A 22,977-nucleotide genomic window follows, 5' to 3' on the forward strand; every position below is an offset into this window, starting at 1 on the left:
TATATATATATATATGTATCTATCCATCCTCATTCCTTCATTCTGCTCTGGTCCCTACCTGCCCTGCCATGGACTGTTTCTGCTCTGTGATGCCCCTCTGCCATGCCACCCTGCCTTGGAGCCAGCCAACTATGGACTGAAACTTCTCCAAACTGTGAGCTAAATAAACCTTTCCTCCTTTAACTTGTGGGTGTCAGGTATTTTGTCCCTGCAAAAAAAAAGTAACTAAGACAACCTAAGTGTCCACCAATATTGGATTGTTTAAAATCCAGTAACAGCCAACTAACATCATTTGAGTTTTTACCAAATACCAGGCATTGTTTTAAGCAATTTATACATACTATTTAATCCTCATGACAGCTCTATGAGATAGGTACTACTATTATCCCTACTTTATAGACAAATGAAGTGGGACATTAAGAAGAGTTACTTCAAACTCACTAGTGATCATAGCTGGGGCCAAGAAGGTGGAAGGTAGGGGTGGGAGCTAAAATAAACAGGGGTATAGTAAAAGAGAGAGGCTTTTCTGTTATGTTTGGTTTGTATTTCCTTCAGTAAGTTTTCATTTATTTATTTTTGAGACAGGGTCTCACTATATAGTCAGACTAGCTTTGAATTCATTGTGTAGCTCAGGTTGGCCTCAGTCTTGCAGCGATCCTTCTGCCTCACCCCCTCCAGTACTTGGATTACAGGCATGTACCACTATGCCCAGCTCAATAAGTATTTGTTTTTATTTATTTTTATTTTTTTATTTTTTATTTTTTTGGTTTTTCTTTGGTACCAGGAACCGAACTCACGACCTTGCGCTTGCCAGGCAGGCACTTTGCCTCTGAGCTAAATCCCCAGCCCCCTTGTTTTTAAATAATAATAAATAACATGACTGAAATATAGTACTACTAAAGTTTTATCCAGCTCTCAGATTTTATTAGTCAAAGGATCTAAATATTTTATTTCTAATGGTGATGCTGGCATTTATATTGCATTAACAAAACTAGCTCCCTTGCAGCTCATAGCCAGATTGAGAGTAAGAGGTTGATGCCTAGAGAATTTACAAATACTTTATATTCTCCTCCCCCTTGAAATTGATAATACAGATTGAGAATACTCTATCTGAAATGCTAGGAAACAGAAGCATTTTCAGATTTGAATTTTTTTGGATTTTAGGATACTTACATATAATGAAATATCTTGGGCATGAGACCCGTGTTGAGACATAAGATACATTTATGCTTCATACACACTTTCTACACATAGCCTGGAGCTCATGTAATGGAATATTTTTAGTGCAGCTACATTTTGATTGTAACCTGTCACATGAGGTCAGGTATGGAATTTGCCACAGGTAACATCATGTCAGTTCTCCAGTTTTTATATTTTGCAGAAGTTCAGATCTTGAATTATCAGATTAAAGATATTCAACCTACCGTAGACTCTAGATCAAATGAATATTGAAACAACTTCAAGGGAAAGCATTAAGTTAAGGAGATAATGTAGGAGAATCTTACATCTGTCTTAGTTACTTTTCTTTCATTGCTGAGACAAAATACCTGACAAAGTTAAAGGGGAAAAGGTTTGTTTAGCTCATAGTGTGTAGAGGTTACAGTCCATGATTGGCTGGCTTCAAGGCAGGGTGTCACATGATAGAGGGACAACAGTTCATAGTGACAGAAGACAGCAAAAGCAGCAAGGAGAGGAGACAAACTCTTTCTTTCCCTTATAAACCACTACCAGGATCAGGGCAATAGCAGTCCAATCAGTGGACTGATCCAGTAATCACCCACACTTAATCCCAGCACTGAACTATGAGTCAATCACAAACTCTAGAATCAGCTACCTCTGAAAGACCCCCATCTAAAAGTGTGTGGAGCTTTGGGGTGGGCTGCATCCAGACACAAACCCTAACATATATCTAAGTTTGGTAGGAGAAATAGGGAGAAAGAATTAAGTTTTGTTATTCGTTTAGTTCATTTTGAATCACAGAGCAAGGATCCTTTTTTAATTTTCCACAATCTGTTGAACCCTTGCAAATTCAATTGTTGCTAGATTGCAGGGCTGCCATAATTACCATGCTCTGTTCTTGAGCTAGTTGTACGTAAAAAGCATCTTGATTATTTCTTACATTAAATATAGGGAAGTAGGTATGTCAGATAATCGAGCATTCCAATGGTCTGTTTGGGTTTTAATATTTCTGTGTACGATAGTATGTATAGTCCTTAAAAACAACATTACAAATGTGTTCTGTCTTGGTAATACACTTGTGCCTGAAAGTTAAGAGTTTTATTACAAATCAAAGATTTCTTTCCTCTAGAATTTTCAGGTTTAAAAGTTTTTCTCATCATTACTGTTTAATTTAAAGTAATTCCTTGTAAATAGTTAAACTTTAGGGTGAGCCTCTTATATGTCATAACTGAAAGATTTCATTTCTTATGAAAATGTGCATTTGACCTATAATTTAATTCTGTATATTGGATCATCGAATTGTAAAGCTGGAAGATGAGTCATTAATTTGGATAGTTTTTCCTTTTGAGGAAACTAACTTAGAAGAGGCTAATGGATGGGTCTAAAGTCCCTTTTATGGCCAGTTAGAGCAAAAATAAAATCTCCTAATTTGTGGTCCAGTTAGTCTGGCTTTCATTTTAATCCTGTAGATGTCTTAGTCAGCTTTCTCTATGCTGAGACAAATACCTGACACTCACAGCTGGAAGGAGGAGAGGTTTATTTTGGTTCACAGTTCTAGTCCATGGACACCTGGCTCAAAGGCAGAACAGGATGGTGCAGGGGCTTGGTGGAGCAAAAGGGCCTCAGCTCATGGCTTCGAGGAAGCAGAGACCAAAGAGAGGAGCTGGGGAGAGAGATAGACCCTTCCCGGTCACACCATGGGTCACACCATTTGCCTTCCCAAAGCGCCTCCTCTGAGGCCATGAGCCTTTTGGGGTGCTTTAAAGCTACTCAGGCTTGGTGTAATTTTAAGTGGATTATCTGGTTTTATGAGTGTCTTGGTTACTTATCTCTCATTGCTAAGACAAAATACCTGACACCCAAAGTTCAAGTTTATTTGGATCAGAGTTTTTAGAGGTTTCAGTCCATAGTTGGCTGGCTCCAAGGCACAGGGGCATGGCAGAGGTGTCTCACAGAAGAGAAACAGTTTATGGCAGGCAGAAGGCAGCAAAGCAGCGAAGCACCAAAGTAGCAAAGTAGCAAGCAGCAAGCAATAAGTAAGAAAACAGCAACCCTCTTTCTGTCCCTTACATTCTGTCCAGGCTACAGGCACGTAGGGTGGGTAGCACTCACACCCGGGGTGGACCTTCCCATTATCCACATCCAGAACTAGGCCAAACCAATCAGTGGATTAATTTAGTAATCACACACCCTCGATCCCAGCACCACACACTCTAGATGCAGCCACCTCTGACAAGCCCCACCTATGACCACATGAGGCTTTGGGGGGACATCTGAAGATAAGGTATAACAATGACAATAAGTGTTTGCTGTTCTCTTTGGGTGTATTTTTCCATTGCTTTGAGAATTCCAACTATAAACTCATAGTTATTGAATGCATATTAAGTAGTTTTCTTTTAAAAATAAAAAAGTAGAAAGCTAGATAAGGGCAAGTGATTCTCTAACATTCAACCTTTGTTCATGACATTTATATGACCTTTACTTTTTAAAAGAATATTTTCTAAATTAATACTTAAAAGGTTAAGAAGTTAGGGTGCACCTGTAACCCTCTGTAGGATCACAAGTTTGAGGCCAGCCTGGGCAACTTAGTGAGACTCTGATTTAAAATAAAATAAGTAAATTAAAAAAATATATAGCTCAGTGCTCCTTTGGTTCAATCTCCAGTGCTTCAAAGTAAACAAACAAACAGACAAAAAGATTTATATTTCAAAGGGGATTTTGGTCTTTTTAATGTTTTTACTTCTCAGAGAAATTTTTTCTTTTTTTTTGGTTTTTCTCCGGTACCGGGAACCAAACTCATGACCTTGCGCTTGCCAGGCAGGCGCTTTGCCACTGAGCTAAATCCCCAGCCCCAGAAATTTTTTCTTAATAGACAAATTTTTGTCAAATTCAGCTATATGTCACATTTTCGTAAATGTACTAGATATGTTTCAGCACAGTTTTTGTAAGATTTTGTTAAGATAAAAAACCAGTCTTTAAGGGATGGGGATATAGCTCAGTGGCACAGCACCTGCCTACCAAGCACGAGGCCCTGAGTTCCATTACCGGTACAACCCCCCCCCAAAAAAATTAGTCTTTAAGTTTTTAATTTTTGGCAATAAAACATTTGCAGTTTTGAAGATACTTAAAAAGTTTAAATTTATATTTCTTAAAATGGCAACTTCAGTCGCTATAAATACTAAGCAAATACTTAGTTTATTTCTCAGAAGAATATTATAAAGTTTGTCATACAGTTAAATAGCTGTTCTTTGTTATGCTTTGTTTGTAAAAGAACTGAATTTGGGTGGAGGATATGGCTCAGTGGTAGAAATTTGCTTAGCATGCATAAGGCCTTGGGTTTGAACCCCAGCACTGCAAAATTAAAAAGTCCAAAATAAAAAATAAAAGACCTGAGTTTAAAGGAACAGTTGGTAGTAGATATAAAGATGTAAATTCTGTACCGTCCAGTGATAGCTACCGGCACTTGTGGCAATTAAAGTGAAATAACATTAAAAATTCATGTTCTCTAGCACATAGTTGTATTTTAAGTGATTATGGGCCACATGTGGCTAGTAGTTGCCATATCGGACAGGAGAGATGAGACCGTATTTTCATCATGGCAGAGACAAATAAAGGAAAATGAGTAATTAATGGAAAAATAAGTCAAGAGACACAAATACCAATGACAGAGGACAACAGTGAATAAATTATAATGAGGACTTTGGAGGCCTTTTATGCTACTGCAGGAGATCGGTTATGCCCATTCTCTCTGATTGCATCCAGCTGCTAGCATTCCTTTTTTAAAAATTAATATTTAGTGGCACATTTTTGTCACATGTAATGATCACATTCACCAAAGGGAATTTGTACCTGTACATAACGTATCTTAATTCTTTTTTTCCCTCATTCTCCTCCCATCCCTTCAACAGTTTTTCCCCTTCCTATTTATAAAGCTTTGTTTCTGTTGTTTTCCTTCCATTTTTTTTATCCCTGTTCCCTTCATTGTCGTTCCCTGTACCCCTACTTGTTCACCTTCCCATTTGAAAATTTTCTTCCTATTCCCCAAAATCTGTCTTCCATTTTACTCCTTATTTACCTTTTGGGTTTCTCATACATGTGAAGCAATTGAATATTTAAACATATGTGTCCAATTTATTTAACTTAAAATTATATTCTCAAGGGGCATCCATTTACCTAAAAATGTCTCAAACTTATCCTTTATGGCAGAGTAGTACTCTATTATATAAAAAGACCTTATCTTCTTTATCCATTCATCCACTGATGGGCATATGGGGTGTTTCTAAGATTTAGCCGTTATAAATTGCTATAAACGTAGGTGAACATATATTGTTGTGGTATGATGCTTTTAACTTTCAGGAAGATACCTAGAAGAGGAATAGCTGGGTCAAATGGAACCTCTAGTTTTAGTTTTTCCAAGAATCTCCATACTGATATCCATAGTGGTTGCACCAGTCTACACTCCCACCAGCAGTGGAGAATGGTTTCTTTTCCCCACAGCCCTGCCAGCATTTGTTACTGGTTGATTTCCCGTTGATCATGCTGCTAGCATTTCTGATTCCTTGTTGATAAACACTGCTTTATGACATATATAAAAATGGAGAGGATTCCTGGAGGAGGGTCGGCGGAGATGGCTGGAAGAAAGAGATCCACTGTAGTTGTTTTCATAGGAATCATGTGGTGTTTGACTCATGCCGTACACTGGCTGGCTCAGAAGCAGTGACATCACGTGACTGACCCAACTAGAAAGCTTGTTGAGAGAGTGGTGAATGAAGTAGTATTTCCTTTATTACCAAAACTTCACTGACTTGTTTTTTATAAATGTTTAAAAAAAATTCACTGAGGTGCAATTAACACAATAGCAAGTTAATCGTTTTTAAGTGAAGAATTCGAAAGCCTCTACTACACTCACAGTGTTGTAGCCCTATTTCTGTCTTCTTCTGAGCATTTCCATTGCTACAATGTAAAACGTTTGTTCATCAGTTCCTGTCCACTGCCCCACTTCCCCCAACCCCTACCCTCAGTCCTGGCACAACCATTCTGTTTCCTCTTGCTTGGGATTTATCTGTTCTGAATAGTTCACACGAATGGAATCATGTAATGTGACTTTTTGAGTCTGGCTACTTTCACTTAGAAGGATTTTGTGTCTTAAGGTTTCCTGCAAATCATACCATTATTAGTACTTCATATTCCCTTGTGTGAGTATGCTGCCATTTTGTGTATGCATTCATCCATTGGTGGACATTTGGACTGTTTCTGCCTTTAGACTACTGTAAACAGTGCTGCTGTGAACACGTGTGTACATGTGCATGTTTGAGGACCTGTTTTCAATTCTTTTGGGTACATGCATAGAAGAGGAATTGTGGGGTCATAGGATAATTCCATGCTTCACTTTCTGAGGGACTGCAGGACAGTATTCTCCAGTGGCTGAGACATTGTACATTACTTCTGGGACTGCACAAGTTTTCCGGTTTCTCCGTATCCTTGCCGACACGTGATATGTTCCATTTGTTATTGTTATAATAGCTATTCTAGAAGGTATGAAGTGGTTCTTCGCTGTGATTTTGAGAATATAATTCCTTAGGACTGATGGATGTTGAGCACCTGTGCATGTGTTTGTTGGCTCTTTGCACATTGTTTCCATCAGCTTTCCATTGCTATAGCAAGCACCTGAGGTAATCAACTTGTAAAGAGGAAAGGTTTGTTTTGGCTCATTGTTTTCAGTCTTGCAGTCCACAATTAAGTAGACCTGCTTTTATTTATTTATTTATTTTGGTAGTAGGAATCGAACTCAAGACCTTGTGCTTTCCAGGCAGGCTCTGTGAAGCTGAGCTCTATCCCTGCCCCCACCTTTTTTGAGACAGGCTTTCACTAGGCATTTCAGGCTGTCCTGGAACTCACTTTGTAGCCCAGGCTGGCCTCAAACTCACAGCGGTCATCCTGCCTCCGCCTCCCGAATGCTGGGATTACAGACGTGCACCACCGTGGCCAGCCTGACCTGCTGCTTTCAGACTTCCAGTAGAAGTGCTGGATGGGAATGGTGATGAGTACATGGTAGACCTCGACTGGGGTCAGGGTGCCACAGTCCCCTTCAGGTACATATAGGCTCCCAAGAGCATCACTCTGGGAATCAAGCCTTTATTAACAGAGGAGCCACAGGGGGACATCCGGATGCAAGCTCTAGTGCAGATCTGCTTTGGAGAAATATCCATTAATATACTTGGTCTGCTTTTAAAGTTGTTTATCTTTCTGTTACTGAATTTTAAGTGTTCTTTTTATATTCTGCATGCTAGACCCTTATCAGATATATGACTTATAAATACTTTCTCCAACTCTATAGGATGTTGTCTTTTTAGTTACTTGTAATATCTTTATAACTGCTATAAGAGCCAAAATGCTTTTAACCTGTGACTTCTTCGAAATGGATTGTTAGAGGCCAGAATGGTGCAGGTTGTGTTGCACTGTGACTACGTGGCATATAACAGCATAAGTAATTCCTCGCTTACGCTGCCTCACTCTCTTACATTGCTGGGCGCTCTGGTTCATGGTGTCCTCATTAACCCGCCGTCTGGAGGTCATTGAGGAAAGGGTGAGGTCTTTTGCACGCAAGCTCTTCAAGGATCCCACTTGAACTCTTTTTCCTTAACCAAAGCAAGTCACTAAGCCACTGCCAGCTTAGAGAGAGAAGTGCATTTCTACCAAGTGCCCAGGAGAGGGACAGGAAGCAGCTGGTACACACAGCCAACCAAAGGTTATCACGGAGCCTGTGGTGTGCAAAATAGGTAAAGGGTTTGTTCCCATTTAAGGAGAATTTGAAAATGTATGGTAAAGCATCACTGATTGAAAAATTTGAGGGAAGTTTTATACTAACTGTGCTTGCCAAAATCTACTTTTGCAAGCAGAGTTAGTGTACTACTTTTGCAGTAGACTTTAGTGAGAAACATTGTTCAGCTGAATGATAATATTGGTAGGATTTAGTGAGGAGAATCTTTGGCTCAGTTTAGAAAAAACAATTTTAAGTAGTTTAATGGGAGGCATTTATGCTCAAGGAATTTGGGTACAGGTTATTTGTCTTTTAAAACTTTCTGTGCTAAAACTCTGAAAAAGAAAAGGAAATAGCAGTGATAACAGATTGGAGAAGCTCTTTTAAACCTATTGTTTTTATGAGGGTTTTAACTTCACAACATTTAAAAGCTGAATAACTTACAAGTCATATAAAAGAGGATAAACTAGTGCCATTCATAATTGAAGATTAAGTTCAGTTTCCTACAGAGTAACAAAAATTATGACATAAACTTATAGTTGTTTAATCTATTTACTAATTCATAGAAGCATAAAAATTAAAATGTATAGAATTTCCATATATTTTTCAGCTACATTGCTAAAAGTCTGGTATTAGAAAGCAGAGAATATTATAGAACACCAGTAGGTGTCAGTCATAGCCTACACAATGCTTTATTGCTTTATTTGCCAGGATTTGTGAGCATTTGTTCGTAGGTAGTTTGTTTATGTAGGGTTTATGGGGTTTTTTTTGTATTTTAAAAAGGGAACATTCTAATGAACTGCAATTTTATCAAGGTCAGTGTACTTATTTTTAAATAAAAACACATCTTACTTTTTAATAATGACATAGTGATGCCCTTTTGGCAGCAAAAACATTTTAGCACTTGTGTCTACAACCAGAAGTTGAAAGAACTAAGAAGTTTGTCATGGAAGATTAGAATGCAGTCCGAGGGAGCCAGAAAGAATGACTGGGTTTCCTGTGACTTGGCCAGATGCAGTATCAACACTGTAATAGGGGAAGACGGATGAGGACCCAAACGCATTTCTTTTCTGGACAAGTCTTTATAGGCGTGGCCATAAGCAAGCACTGCCCCCCCCACCCCAGTTCTCTAGCTCTGTTAAGATACATTGCATGTATGCCTACAGTGGAAGTGTGTATTCTTCTGGGAGAGACAACAGAACTTAATGAAACATTGCAGGGATTTGGATGGATCCCTGCGTAACATGAGGAAGGGTATTTTGAAGGATCTTATTGCATATATAGATATAAAAAATATCAAGGGGTAGGGAGTCACAGCTTGCATAATTTAAAAAGTTAATATAAGTGGTTCTGTCAAGAGTGGGTATTTGGTAAATGTTTCATTTACTTTATAATAATATTCATATATTTAATATATTCAGTATTTGCTTATCAAGGGCAAAGATGTATATATATATATAAGCAGCTTGGGATACTATTGCTGAATATTTAAACACATCTTCATGCCAATGTAAAGTTAATGCAACATATGTAAGCAGCAGAGACCACCAGGCTAGTGTAAGGGCAGCATAACATGGAATTTATTGTGCCTGGGTGCAGGCAGAGAGCGCGGTAGGACCTTCTGCCCTGAACAGAAGTGTGTCCCTTTTATAGGGAGGCAGAGAAGGCAGGGGACACTGGGTGGGAAGGGATAGCCCAGTGAACATCTGTGAACATCATAGGAAAAACTCTTAAAGTTTTCTGGCAGTCCAGTCCTTTGAGGTGTCTGCTGTAAGTTTTCAGGTGTCCCTAAGACCTGCAAAATTCCCTGTCCTGTCTTATCTCCTTTTCTGTGCTTGTCGGTGATGGCATCTTCAGTACTGAGCTGGGTTCCCTGCAGATGCCAGAGCTTCAGCTGGCTGGCAGGCTGGGGCTGGGAGAGTCAGGCCTGGCTGGAGGCAATTTACAGTTAATAATGTTGTTTCCTGGTCTAAAGTGAACAGGCAGATTTCCATTGTGTTTTGGACTTTAAGAAAGTTATTCTTTCGTATAAAATAAAAACCCTTAATGATGTATTCCTTTCCATTCTCCAAAAAACCACCCCATATCTTCAAATTTGGTGGCCCAGCCCACTAATCCAGTGGCAGCTATCTGAGTGTTTCCATCTCAGATTGTAAACACTGAGATTGACTAGCCAATTATGTAACAGCTTTACAGTGCCTAGTACATTTTTAAACTTAATTTTAATGTTTTCAATTACAAAAGACAGGTTTATGGTTAAAAATTCCAATGTCACAAGTAGAAGGAGAATAGCAATTCTGGTCTGTTTCCTAAAAATAATCATTATTAGTTTCTTTTTAAAAAAACTTTTAAAGCTTTTTTGCTACTAAATTGATGAAAAATTACTTTGTCATTAAAACTCTAAAACTTTATAGCCCCCAACACTTTAGTTTTTCTGTTGACACAACTGTGTTTATAACAGAATTTTTAAAGGCCGAAGTTTAAGGAATTCTATTCAGAAGTTATAGCAGGATGGATTATATTTTCAGTTTCCTAAAATGCCTCCTATCTCTTTTGCCTTTTCATATGTTACTTCCTGTGCTTAGAAAGCTAACTGGGACTGTCCTCACCACCTCATGTCAGCCTCTTATACTGTACCTTTGTCTTTCAGACTTAAGTCAGGTGTGATTTGTCCTAAAAAGCCATTTGTGATTCTTCGTCATTAATGTCTGACTTACCTTGTAGTATGTTTGAATGCAGAATGAAAACACATCCTGTGTACTCCTTCAGTCTTAACGACATATCTTGGGGCTGGGAATTTAGCTCAACGCTGCAGTGCCTATCTGGCAATTCTGAGGTCCTGAGTTCGATTCCCGGTACCCCTCCAAAAAAACCCAAAAATCAAAAACCATATCTTTGTATACATGTAAATTTGAAGTGTGTGTGTGTGTGTGTGTGTGTGTGTGTGTGATTAAGAGAGAGACTGAGAGAGACACAGAGAGAGAGAGACTTTGTGTGTTAGGCTGGCTGTCAGGTATTTATAGGAGGTTTTTCCTCTACCCTGGGCCTCCTGTGGAGAGCAGTGTGCTTTCTGCCTGTGCGTGCCATTGTTCTAGGATTCCTTCCAAAAAAGAGCACTTCTCGGAAAAGCCAGCTTCCTCTCTCTGCCACCCCGTGCCTCTACCCTGGCCTCCAGACCTTTGGCCGGGTCTGACCCTGTGTCCTCCGCTGGACCACAGGAACCCCAGCCTCTGCTCATTCTGCACCTTGTTAGGTCTTACTGTGTGGGTGTCTGGACTGCCTGTACCTTCTCCTTAGGAACGTGATTTGGGAGCTAAGGGGGTGTTACCCTCCCGGGCTGATGTAACAAACACCGAAACTGAGTGGCTTGAAGAGCAGACATTTATCCTCTCAGAGTTTTGGAGGCAAGGGTCCAAAGTGAAGGTGTGTTCTGGGTTGGGCCTGTCTGGGGCTGTTCCTCTAGCGTTCCAGGTGCCAGTATTCCTTGGACTGCTTGTCTTCCAGCTGTATCCCTCTGGTCTCTGGCTGTGTCTGCACATGGTGTTCTCCCTATGTCTGTCAGCACATTTTAATTTCCTCCATGACCGTGGAATATGAGGGTCCTGATTTCTCTATAAGATGTTCCTTCTAAGTGTTCAAGCTTATGAACTGTAGAATGGGCTAGTAAGCTGAAACCTAAACCTGCCAATTTATTACTTTTACATTTTCTCAAAAACTTATACCCTTCAGCATGGCATGGTGGCCCGTTCTTGTAATCCAAGCACTTGGGAAGCTGAGGCAGGAGGATTGCCACAAGTTCGAGGCCAGCCTGGGCTACATAGTGAACTCAAGACCAGCCTGAACTACACAGCAAGACCCTGAAAAAAAAAAAAAAAAAAATTATACCCTTCAAGCAGATAGTACTTTGTGTTTAAGCAATTTACAAATGTTTATTCATTTTTCAAAAATAAAATTTAATTCTGAGTTTTTAATTTTCAGCCAGAAAACCTTGCTCAGAAGCTTCCAAACCTTGTGGAACTGTGAGTCTGTTTATTTAAACTTTTAAAAAACAAGACTGGAAATAATTTTATTTGAAATAATAGGATATGTCATTGTGATGTGCTAATGTTATCTTTTGATACTGTGATCATGGTGCTCCTGTGGGTAGACTTGTTTCATTGAACCCAATAGTGTTTTAAAGTATTTCACCATATACTGGTGTTTTTAGTGTCCCATCTCAAGGTAATGAAGGTGATGGGTGATGCATTTTCTCTGGCTAAAGCACTTGTCATGGAGGCTTCTAGATAGTTAATGTAACTGGGAAAAATCTATGCTTATTATTACTAATGTGGTACTAAGTAGGAATAGTGAGATGGTATGAAATGTTTAAAGGATATGGTGAAATTGTCTTTCTATGCACCCTCAACCCCTCATTAGTGTATTTTGATGATTACCTCCATGATGCTAAATAATGTGTTTACACCTTTGCTTGGCAATACATCAACTTTGAGTATTGACATTGACAGTGTATTGACATTGATGTACTGACATCGAGAAAGGTAAATTTAGGTCTTATATTTCTTTCTTCCTAGCTGGCCCTTGATTTCATTGCAGGATGACTTGCTTTGACATTTCTTGTTCTCTTCATTAAGATTCTTATAAGGTAAAGGAAAGAAAGCTAACCTTTTACATACCTCCCTCTTTATATTCAGAGCTTCTATCATTCCTTTTGTCAAATCCTCTTACTGTATTTTAGAATTTTTCAAACTAACAGGAAGTTTGGAAATATAGTACAATGTATACTCAGATACCTTTCACTTAAATTTAATCAATTTTAACATTTTGCCACAGTAGCTTTCTCTCCCCCCAAAATATTGGCATACACATACACACACAAACTATCTTGTGCTGAATATTTTGAAAGCAAGTTGCAGATAAAATATGATTGCACCTAGGAAAAGCAATAATCACTCGGTATCATTCTAATATACAGTTAAATTATCCCAATTTATTTTTTAAAACAGTGTATGTAAAGTACATATGTGTATTTGATTGTTTCCTGGTGATTACATTCCATTTAGCATTTCTTTTGTTGTTGTTTGTTTTGTTTTTTCCAGTGCCGGGAATCGAACTCACGATGTTGCGCTTGCCAGGCATGTGCTGTGCCGCTGAGCTAAATCCCCAGCCCCCTCCATTTGGCATTTTGATGGTGTTTTACTCCATTTACTTAGGTTTTCCCGCCATTCTTTTTGTACCTTTGTGTGTGTATTCCTTTTCTTTCTGAAGTTTTCAAAACTAAGTCAGATAATTGTGGCTCTTTGTTTGTCCCTAAATACTGTGTGTCTCTAAGAATAAAAGTTTTTTTCTTTCTTTCTGGGGTGGTGCTGGAGATGGAACCAAACACCTCAGGCATGTTAAGCGAGGGTTTTGAGCCCCACCGCGCCCTCCTTTTCTTAAGTCACTTTCTGTCCTTTAGGGGGCTTTTTAGTCTTTGTATAGTTTTTCAAAGTTCTAGAGTCTATTCTAACGTTTAGCTTTTCTTTTTGCCATCAAAATGAGTTTTCTCATTTGTTGTATCTTCTGACTGGTTAAATATATAACTGAGTTTAGCCTGTTAACTTTACACCCTGATATCCTGCTGAAACCCTATATTGTTTTAGTTATGTGGGTTCTTCAGGTCAGTGGTGGTGAACCTATGGCATGTATCTTATTTGTTTGTCTTTTAAGACAAAAGATGTTAATGTATGAATTGTTTTTTTCTAAACTAAAACCTTGATATTCAGGTTTAATTGCAGTGTTGGGTCTTTGCAATTGATAAGGGTTTTGGATTGCAGTTTGGGCACTCGATCTCTAAAAGGTTCGCCATTACTGCTTTAGGTTCTCCAGATATCCTCTCATGTCTGAAAATACAAATAGCGTATTTGTATTTTTTTTCCAACTCCCATTCCTGTAATTATATTTTCTGCTCTCATTGCGTTGGCTAGTTCCTTCAGAATGAGGTGTACCGGAATTCGCGTAGGGTTTCCTCGGTAAGAAAGATGCTGGTTTTGAAATTAAGATACATGTAGTCTATTGTGTGAAGCCATTATCCATCTGTATTAATTATCTATTGCTGCTTAACAACAACAACAAAAATCCCCCAAATGTTGTGACTTAAGACAATAAGCATTCTTATATTTTCTGGGCATGGCTTAGTGGATGCCTTTACCTGAAGGTCTCTCACAAATCTCCAGTCAGATTTGCTGTCCAGATTTGGGTTGTGGTCTCACCTAAAGGATTCCTTTCTATGTTCACTCACCCAGTGGTTGGCAGAATTCAGTTCCTCGTAGGCTACTGGGCTGGATGTCTTTCTTGCTAGCTACTGATTAAGCAGAGGATTCCCTCTCTTTTCTGCCACTCATCCTGTCTACTGAGTAGAGCACAACCTAGCAACTCAAGTTTCTCTTAGACCAAGCAAGCAAAACAGTCAGAGAGGGTAGGGAAGACAGAGCCATAGTCTCTTTCTAACCTGATCTTTGAGATGACATCCCATCACTTTTGCTCTGTTCTGCCCAGTAGAAGTGAGTCACTGGGTATCACCCCGCCTTGAGGGGAAGCTGTTACACAGAGCGTAAGTGCCAGGTAGTGGAGATCACTGGAGATCATTCTGGGCTGCCTTCCACACCGCTAATTCCAGTTACCCTCAGAATTTTAGTGTAATGGGCCCAGGATTTTGTTAAAGACTTTCTAAAGCTTTAAAGCTAAGGAAAAAATCCTTGGGGCCTTTAGGCAGTAAGATGAAATAATCATGAGGATGAATAATACAGCATAATACCCAGACTAAATTATACACATAATGACTGTTCAATTCTGGCTTGATGTTTTTGCCCTGAGCTTTTAAAAAGTATTTAAACTGTTATCTGGTATCCAGATTCTTAAGAAGTAAGTGCTGGGCTGGAGATGTAGCTCAGCGGTGCAGCACCTGCCTGGCAAGTGCAAGGTCTGGAGTTCAATTCCCAGTACAAAAAAAAAAAAAAAAGAAGTAAGTACTGTTTTAATCATTTCCCATATAAACATGTCATTTTTCTCTGTGTTAAAGATTGTCTTATAATATTTGGTTTTTAGTAGTTTAACCATGATGTATCTAGATATGATTTTCTTTGTATTTATTATGGAATTCAGTGAGCTGCTTGAATCTCTATTTTAATCATATTTGGAATTATTTTCAATCGCTATTTCTTCAAATACCATCATGTGCCCCTAATAATATTTTACTTAATGAAAGACTGCGTAAACAGCAGCGAATCCATAAGATTATATTGTCTAGTGACATTGTTGCTGTCTTAATCTAAGTAGACTGTGATGTTCACACCGTGATAAAATCACCTAATAATGCATTTTTCAGAATGTATTTTTTTATTTGCCATTCCGTTTCTCCTTGTTAAAGTCCATGTATACTACACATATGTTAGACTTATTGATGTTATTCCACATACCTCCGAGGCTCATTGATATTGCCCTCAATCTTATTTTCCACACTTCAGATTAGATCATTTATGTTGATCTGTTTTCAAACTCATGGACTCTTTGTGGCATTCATCCTACTGTTCAGCTTTATCCAGTAGAACATTTAGTTCTAGAGTTTTTAAGTTTTCGTTTCTCTGCTATTTACTATTTTTTAAATTACACGTTGTACTAAATACTTACAGTTTGATGTTGCCTCAGCATCTGCTTTAAATATAAGTTGGACTTTCTCCAACCAGAAATAGAGCTCACCCACTTTTGACACTGTTTCCAGTTGATACCCTACCCGCTCCCAGTTCTTCAGTATGGTGCGTCCAGGCATCTGCATATACCCTTGCTGCCTGGTGGCCACTTCCACATGGGGCAGTGAAGTGCAGTCTGTTTGACTGGTCCTGCTGACCCTCACACTGTGCGTGGGCCATGCAGATATGCCACAGCAAGTAGTTCCTAATCACTGCCTGACTTCCTGGAACTTATGCCCACTATCTTTAAACCCATCAATAAATCTCTGCTGACGAGCCTGTTAGGATAATTCCCTAAACCCAATACCATACGGGTGTTGGCCCTCAGGTCCCTCTACCTGTCTGTTCTTCCTGACCACATATGTGTAGTCTCCAAATGTCCTGTGTAACCCCCATATCTGTAAATAATAAAATCTTTATTCCTATTGTGTTTCTCTCTTAGTCAATCGATGTACTCTATTTTAAAGAGCCAGTTATATTTTATATTACTGTACATGATCTAAAATAGATTATAATAGCTACTTCATAAATCTGCTAATCGCAGCATCTAAGTTTTATTTGCTTTCCATTGTTGATGTTTTTATTGTTGATAATGTATCACATTTTCCTGGATTTTTGTAAGTTGAATAATTTTGATTTTTTAGTTTAATTTTATTTATTTATTTATTTTTGTCTTTTTGACACAGGGTCTCACTATGCAGTTCAGGCTGGCCTTGAGCTCACTTTGTAGCACAGGCTGGTCTCGAACTCGTACTGATCCTCCTGCCTCAGCCTCCCGATTGCTGGAATTACAGGCATGCACCACCACACCCAGCTCTTGATTTTAGATTATATTCTAGAAAGTGGGTTACCTTTTGGAGACCAGAAATTATTATATTTCCTTAAATAATGTTGATATTTTTGTTTTAGCAAATAATTTACCTGGTGTGACTCGAACAATAATCTTTGTCTCTTTTAACTCAGCTGAAATCTTAGCATACAGTAGTTCTGTCTTTCGCTGTAGTTTCTTACACATGGGTGTTGTTCAGGAGGTAGCCATTGATTTAGGTAGAGCTTATGTGTAGAATTTGGGGTTTCCAACCCGGGCTCTGTCTGGTATTACTCCTTTACTTTTTAGTGGCCATGGTGGCCCTGAACTCTGTCCTCTCATTCTGTAGGCTGGCAAGAGTAAAATTTTTTATCAGAATTTTAGCCAGTTTACATGGTAACCATCTAAAGAGTAAATGCCCTTTTATTTTTTAAAAAAGGGAACTCAAACTCACCCAATACTATTCCTTTAAGTTTTGACTCTTCCAGAAGTGGCTCGTTTTTGTTTACTTAGCAGTATAGTACTTGGCGGGGGCAAAAGGGACAGAGAGAGGGATGCAGGGAGGGAGGGAGGAGAGAGAGAGAGAGAGAATGTTTTCCTTAGTGTTTTAGTTGTTGCCTGCCAGAGGGTCAGTCTAGTAGGAGTTCATTCTACTGTACTAGAATTGGAACTCACATTCTTTTAACCTGTTCATCATTAAAATGGATTTTTAAGTCAATATAAGTTGATCATTTTAGTTTTTTATTATTTCTTATGGTACTAGGGTTGAAAACCTAGGGCCTTAGGAAAGCCTTTTGTTATTGAACTGCATCCTCAACTCTGATCCCTTGATTTTTGAACATTCGGACAATCTTGGCCTTTTTATTGGCATATTTAGACCATTTACATTTAATGTGATTACTGGTATGATTAAGAGTCAAATCTGTTATCTTCCCATTTATTTTCCTGTTTGTCACAGCTGTTCTTTGTCATTATTTTCCCTCCTTTTCCTTTTTAAAAATTACTTCAATGGGGCTGGGGATTTAGCTCAGCGGCAAAGCGCCTGCCTGGCAAGCGCAAGGTCGTGAGTTCGGTTCCCGGTACCAGAGAAAAAAAAAAAAAAAAAAAAAAAAAAAAAAAATTACTTCAATGTTATTTAGGATTCCATTTTAGTACCACTGTTAGCTTATTGACTTACTTCAATTCAAGGTTATAAGGCTTAGATTATGCTTCTGTAACCCAGCATAATGTACTTAACCTAAGGTTGTTATTACTTCACATGTATATGTAATATAAGTGCCTTTACATTCATACTTTCAGTTCGTCCTTCTCATTCTTTGTACCACTGTTGTGTGTGTGTATGTATGTGTGTGTGTGTGTGTGTGTTTATCAATTAGGAGACAGAAACTACATACCTAATTTAAACAGAAAATTAATATAAAGAATTCTTAAGTAGCAAAATGTCATTAAGTACCAAAGAGGTTAAAGAAGACTGTGGAGCTCAGAACTAGTACAGAAAAGCAGCTATGACCCCTGCACTGAGGCAAAGGGGAACAGTAAAGACTTAGGATGGCCCCAGCCCCAGGCTGAGACTGAGAGCTCTTCAAAGAAAGTACGGCTGCCTGCAGAACATGTAGCCGCTGGTGCTGGGTAGGCTTCCCAGAAGGCCTGTGCAGAGCTGCCGAGTCTTAGCAGCTCACTGTCACCGGGGAGGCCGGCAGTATGGAGCTGGCCTGTCAGAGGAGCCTGCCTGGGAATGCGGCAGGGCTACCCCAGAAGTAGCCACAGGATGGTAAGGCAGTTACCTGAAAGTGGTTGGAGCTGATCTGCAGAGGTGCAGGTGAGCAAATGTGGCCTGAGCTACAGCCAAGCTGCCACAATAGCAGCTTCTGGGGAGAGAGTTCATAGTTTGAAGGTGTGGCTTGAGTTCAGCCTGGGTCTGGGAGTTGCGTGCCACTGGCGCTTGACTTCCTTGCTGAAGAAAGAACCCGAAGGCAGAGTGAGCGCCCCAGGAGCGCGGTCTTCTCTTGTATCGCAGAGTCAGCCCAGCGCCCCCTTTGGACAAAGCAGGTGGCGAAGAAGTGTTAGCGCCATCCCGCTCCCGTGAAAGAGAACGTCAGAGAGGATAGATGTGGATTTAAGAGACCATACCTGGTAACTGGCAAAAGGCGTTATTCAGATTTTTAATGTGAATGGTTAAAGAAATTAAAAAGTGAGAAAAGTCTTTCATCTGTAGTTCTGTATTATTCTCTCAGGTTTAGTTTCCCCGGGAAAGTCTGTATTTCTCCTTGTTTTTACATTGCACATTTTACTTTAAGGTAGTGACAGGTTCACATGTAGTTGTGATAAATACACAAAAACATCCTGTGTACACTTCTCCCAGTTTCCTCCAAGTTACCGTCCCGTGTTCCTACAGCACAGCGGTGCCACCGGGAAACTGTGCAATCTGCTGACTCTTCAGTTTCACCAGCTTCACATGCATCCATCTGTGTGCAGGTATTTAGTGAGTGCAGTTTTGTCAGTGTCAATTTTTATCACTTTCATTGGCATAGATCTGTATAAACAGTACCCTAATCAAAGTAGAGAACACTTCCATCAATGTGAGGATCCCTTGAGCTGCCCTGTAAACACGACCCTGCCTCCAACACCTTGGGAACCACTGATCTCCTCTCCATCATCTCTCTGTGATTTTCTCACTGGAAGAATGTCCTTCAAATGGTATCAAACAGTGTGTAACTTTGGGACTAACTTTTTAAATTCCGCATAACCCCCTTAAGTTGTCTCCAAGTTGTTGCTACATCAATAGTTTGCTCCTGTTTATTAGCAAGTTATACAGTGGTACCTCATTTCGCACACGTGATTCTCTCCACCGTTCTGGTTGCAGGTAGAGTTGAATGAGAACCAAATCAAATTCAATGGATAGATTCAATGGTGACCTTATGGGGAAATTTGATTTGGTTCTTGTCCACTTCGATTTGTGACCAGAATTGTGGTGAGAATTGAGGAAGTGAACTGAGGCACTACTATTTCTTGTTAGGGATGTAACATAACTTGTTCAGTCACTCATGCACTGAAGGATGTATTATTGTTTCCAAGTTCTGACTACTGTGAGTAAAGGTACTGTGAACATTTGTATACATGCTGTTTTGTAAATAAGTTTTTATTTCCTTGGGATAAATTCCTAAGATTGCAATCACTCAGTCATACTTGACTGAGTATGTTTCATTTGCATGTTTCAAATGCATGTTTCACTTCTTTTTACTAAGATATAATTCACGCACCATAAAGTTTATCCTTTTCAAGCGTATGATTTTTAGTATAACCATAAGGTTGTGCAAGTATTGCCATTGTCTAATTTCAGAAAATTTTCATTACCCAAAAAGAAACCCATTAGCAGCCGTTTCCACCTTCCCCTGATCCCTGTTAGTCCCCTGGAAATCATTACTTTTTGCTTCTGTGGATCCTGCTTCTATGGATAGTGTACCTCTATGGACATTTCATATGAATGGAATCATATTATATGTGGCCTTTTATGTCTGAATGCTTTAATATAACTATTTTCGAGGTTCTTAAACATTGTAGCATGTACCAGAATTAATTCCTTTTTTATAGCTAAGTAATATTCCATTGTGTGGATATACCACATTTTGCTTATCCGTTCATTACTTGGTGGATATCAGAGTCGTTCCCATCTTTGGGCTATAGTGAATAATACAACTATGAACACTTTTTTAGAAGTACGTATGTGAAGTTTAAATTTCTCTTGGGTTTGTATGAATGGACTGAAATTGTGTGGTGAGATAGCTTTACCTTTTCCTTTCCAATCCGTGTGCCTTTTATTTATTCTCTGGATTAAGTGACCTGGCTAGAACTTGGAAGGTTGAAAAGAAGTGATGAAGGCAGATATCTTTATGTTCTTCTTGACCTTGGGGGGAAACTTTCAGTCTTTTGCCATTAAGTGTAATGTTAGCTATAAGTTTTCCATAGGTACTTGATAATTGAGGAATTTCCCTTCTACTTCTTGTTTGTTGATTTTTTTTTTTTTCCCCCGGTACTGGGGATCTAAGTCACGACCTCCTGCTTGCCAGGCAGGTGCTTATGCCACTGAGCTACATCCCCAGCCCCAACCACGTGGTTTTTATTCTTTATTCCACTAACATGGTATTACATCGATTGATCCTTGTGCACTGCTGAGGTCAGTCCCATTCAGTCATGCAGTAGAAGCCTTTTTATATGTTGTTGAATTGGGCTCCTTTCCTCGTGTAGTTTCCTGTGTGACTTTATAAGGGATGTGTCTCTGGCATCTCTCGTTGTGGTGTCTTTTTCTGGATTTGATGTCACCGTAATGGCCTCATACAGTGAGTTAGCACGAGTTTCCTCCTGTCCTCTTTCTTTACCTCAGCCCTTTTTAAAAATACTTGCTCAGTTACCTGAGTGGTCTCTGTCAGATCATTAGCTGACCATTAACTAGAGTTTACTCTAAACCTATTCTAAGACCATCCTGGGACCGATTCGTAAGCTGGCTGTTCATGGTCAGCTAATGATAAGACAGAGATTTCCTTCATGCCTTGAAATGCAGTAAGTCCCCAAGTCTTTCTTAGTGTAAAAGGAACCAAGCTGTGCTAATGATGATTCTCCACTGATTGCACATCGGAATTAGCTGAGGAGTTGGGGTGGGGATTCACTCAGTTCAGGGTGATCTTGGGACCACTCCGTACCACTTTCTGCATTGTACCATAGATACATTTAATGTGTTAAAATATACTTTCAAATTACAGTGACATAGTGGGTGCCTATTTTGATTTGGACATTTTAAAATTCTTTTTTATAGAATTTGAGGCAAGCATTTTGTTAAAACAGTTTTAAAAAAACAGTTCTGTATTTTCATATGCTGGCATTCTGGCTTTTGTGTAACAAATGCAAGTGTGTATATTTTTGTATGTATATAGGCGTAGTTATTTACAGTTGTTTAGCACAAAGAATTTTTAAGGTCACCTGAGAAAATAATTTGGTATTCCTGCCTAAAATTAATGTTTCAGGAGTCTTGATTTTTTTAAAAATATGTAACGCATTCATATACACAAAATAAGGCATGAAATTTATCATAGAATGGTAAATTTGTTTAAAACATGTCCTACAGTTATTGAGCAAGGGATTGTTGCCTCAGGTACATAGAAGCCAATAGTGTAGCACTGGGGTTTGCAAAGAAAAGAAAACCTTTATTGTGTAGCCACCCAGCAAGGAGGCCAAGAGCTATAAACTCAAGTCTGCCCCTAGCTGTTAGCAGGGGGGAGTTTGGAAGAAGCAGGAAGGGAGAGCTTGCTCTCCCCTCCGGTAACTCTAACTCCAGGGTAGTCCTGTTCTCTGGGAGGGATCTTGAGCTTATGACATCACTGACCAGAGGACCTGCCTTCTTGCTCGAGTCCATTCTTGAAAAGCCAGTTCCAAACCCTGAGAATCATGAAACCTCTGTGAAAGACCTTGAGGTTTTTCCTGGAAACAAGTTAAAAAAAGAATACATCTCAGTGTTTCTAGGCCTTAGCTGATGAACCCAGCAGGTTAGTGTCTTCCTCGAAATTTAATCCAGCATAGAATAATCTTCATGACATTATTAATTGTCTGTTTTTCTTATTTTGTCTGACATTTTTTTTAAATGTAGAAGAAAATGTCTTAAATTCTATTTAAAAAATACTTCCTAAGGATTTATTTTAAAATATAAATAAAATGATAGGTTTGAAAATAAAGTTCACTAAAATCAGTGATATAAGTTTGTTTCTTTAAACATCATCACGGTGCGACCTCCGAAGTGGCCGTGTCCTTCCGCGCTGGCCGGCTGGTTATGGATGACTACTTGGAGTCTCCACCAGAGAGCGCTAAAGACACTTCATTGGGCACGGGGGAAAATGCCTCGCCTGGGCTGGTCAGCCTGGCAGTATTTTTATCTTTAAAGAGAAGACTTTGTCCTCTTGTTCCCAAAGTTCCTTTTGCTGGGAAATAAATTATACCTCCTGAAACCTGAGTGTTTCTACAGGTACTTTCAATGATAAATGTTTACTCTCTCCATTGTTGGTTTTCAGTAAGTGAACCAGCTAGGAATACCTTTATTTTATGAAGTTATCCTTTAGGAGCTAAAGTTTCGTCTACCTTTACACAACAAGTGTTCTTTTCTTTACACACTCGTTTATGTGTGAAAAACCTGAACAATTCAAAATGAACTGGAAAAGTTAGCCATTTTTAATGAGCTTGAAAAGCACCTCATAATTTATTATACATGCTTTTATTTTACAATAGCAACTAATTCAGTAGATTTAATATTTGCGATTCTAGCATAAAGCATAGCTCTCAAGTAGTATGAAGTAGCTGTGAGAACCGTGTATTTCGGGTTGCCACACTGCCGTAGGGTGTAAAAGAAAGTGCTGTGTCATTTATGTTGGATAAATTTCAAAATGAGTACGGTTTTTCACCAACTGATTATCTGGCAAAAGTAGTGAGTGATAAATAACACGTGTGGGTTTGTTTTTCTTTTC

General features: G+C 39.1%; 1 protein-coding gene across 3 annotated transcripts in view; it reads left to right on the forward strand.

The window, feature by feature from the left end:
• Lrrc28 (leucine rich repeat containing 28) overlaps positions 1-22,977 on the forward strand; it is a 118,234-nt gene that overhangs the window by 4,743 nt on the left and 90,514 nt on the right. For all 3 annotated transcript variants that reach the window (XM_005381627.2, XM_013512542.1, XM_005381628.2), the window contains exon 2: positions 11,918-11,958. In XM_005381627.2, the coding sequence (XP_005381684.1) occupies positions 11,918-11,958 (41 nt within the window). The remainder of the gene's footprint in view (positions 1-11,917; positions 11,959-22,977) is intronic.

This window comes from Chinchilla lanigera, unplaced genomic scaffold (genome assembly GCF_000276665.1).
Source record: "Chinchilla lanigera isolate Chin_1 unplaced genomic scaffold, ChiLan1.0 scaffold00015, whole genome shotgun sequence".
Lineage (NCBI taxonomy): Eukaryota > Metazoa > Chordata > Mammalia > Rodentia > Chinchillidae > Chinchilla > Chinchilla lanigera.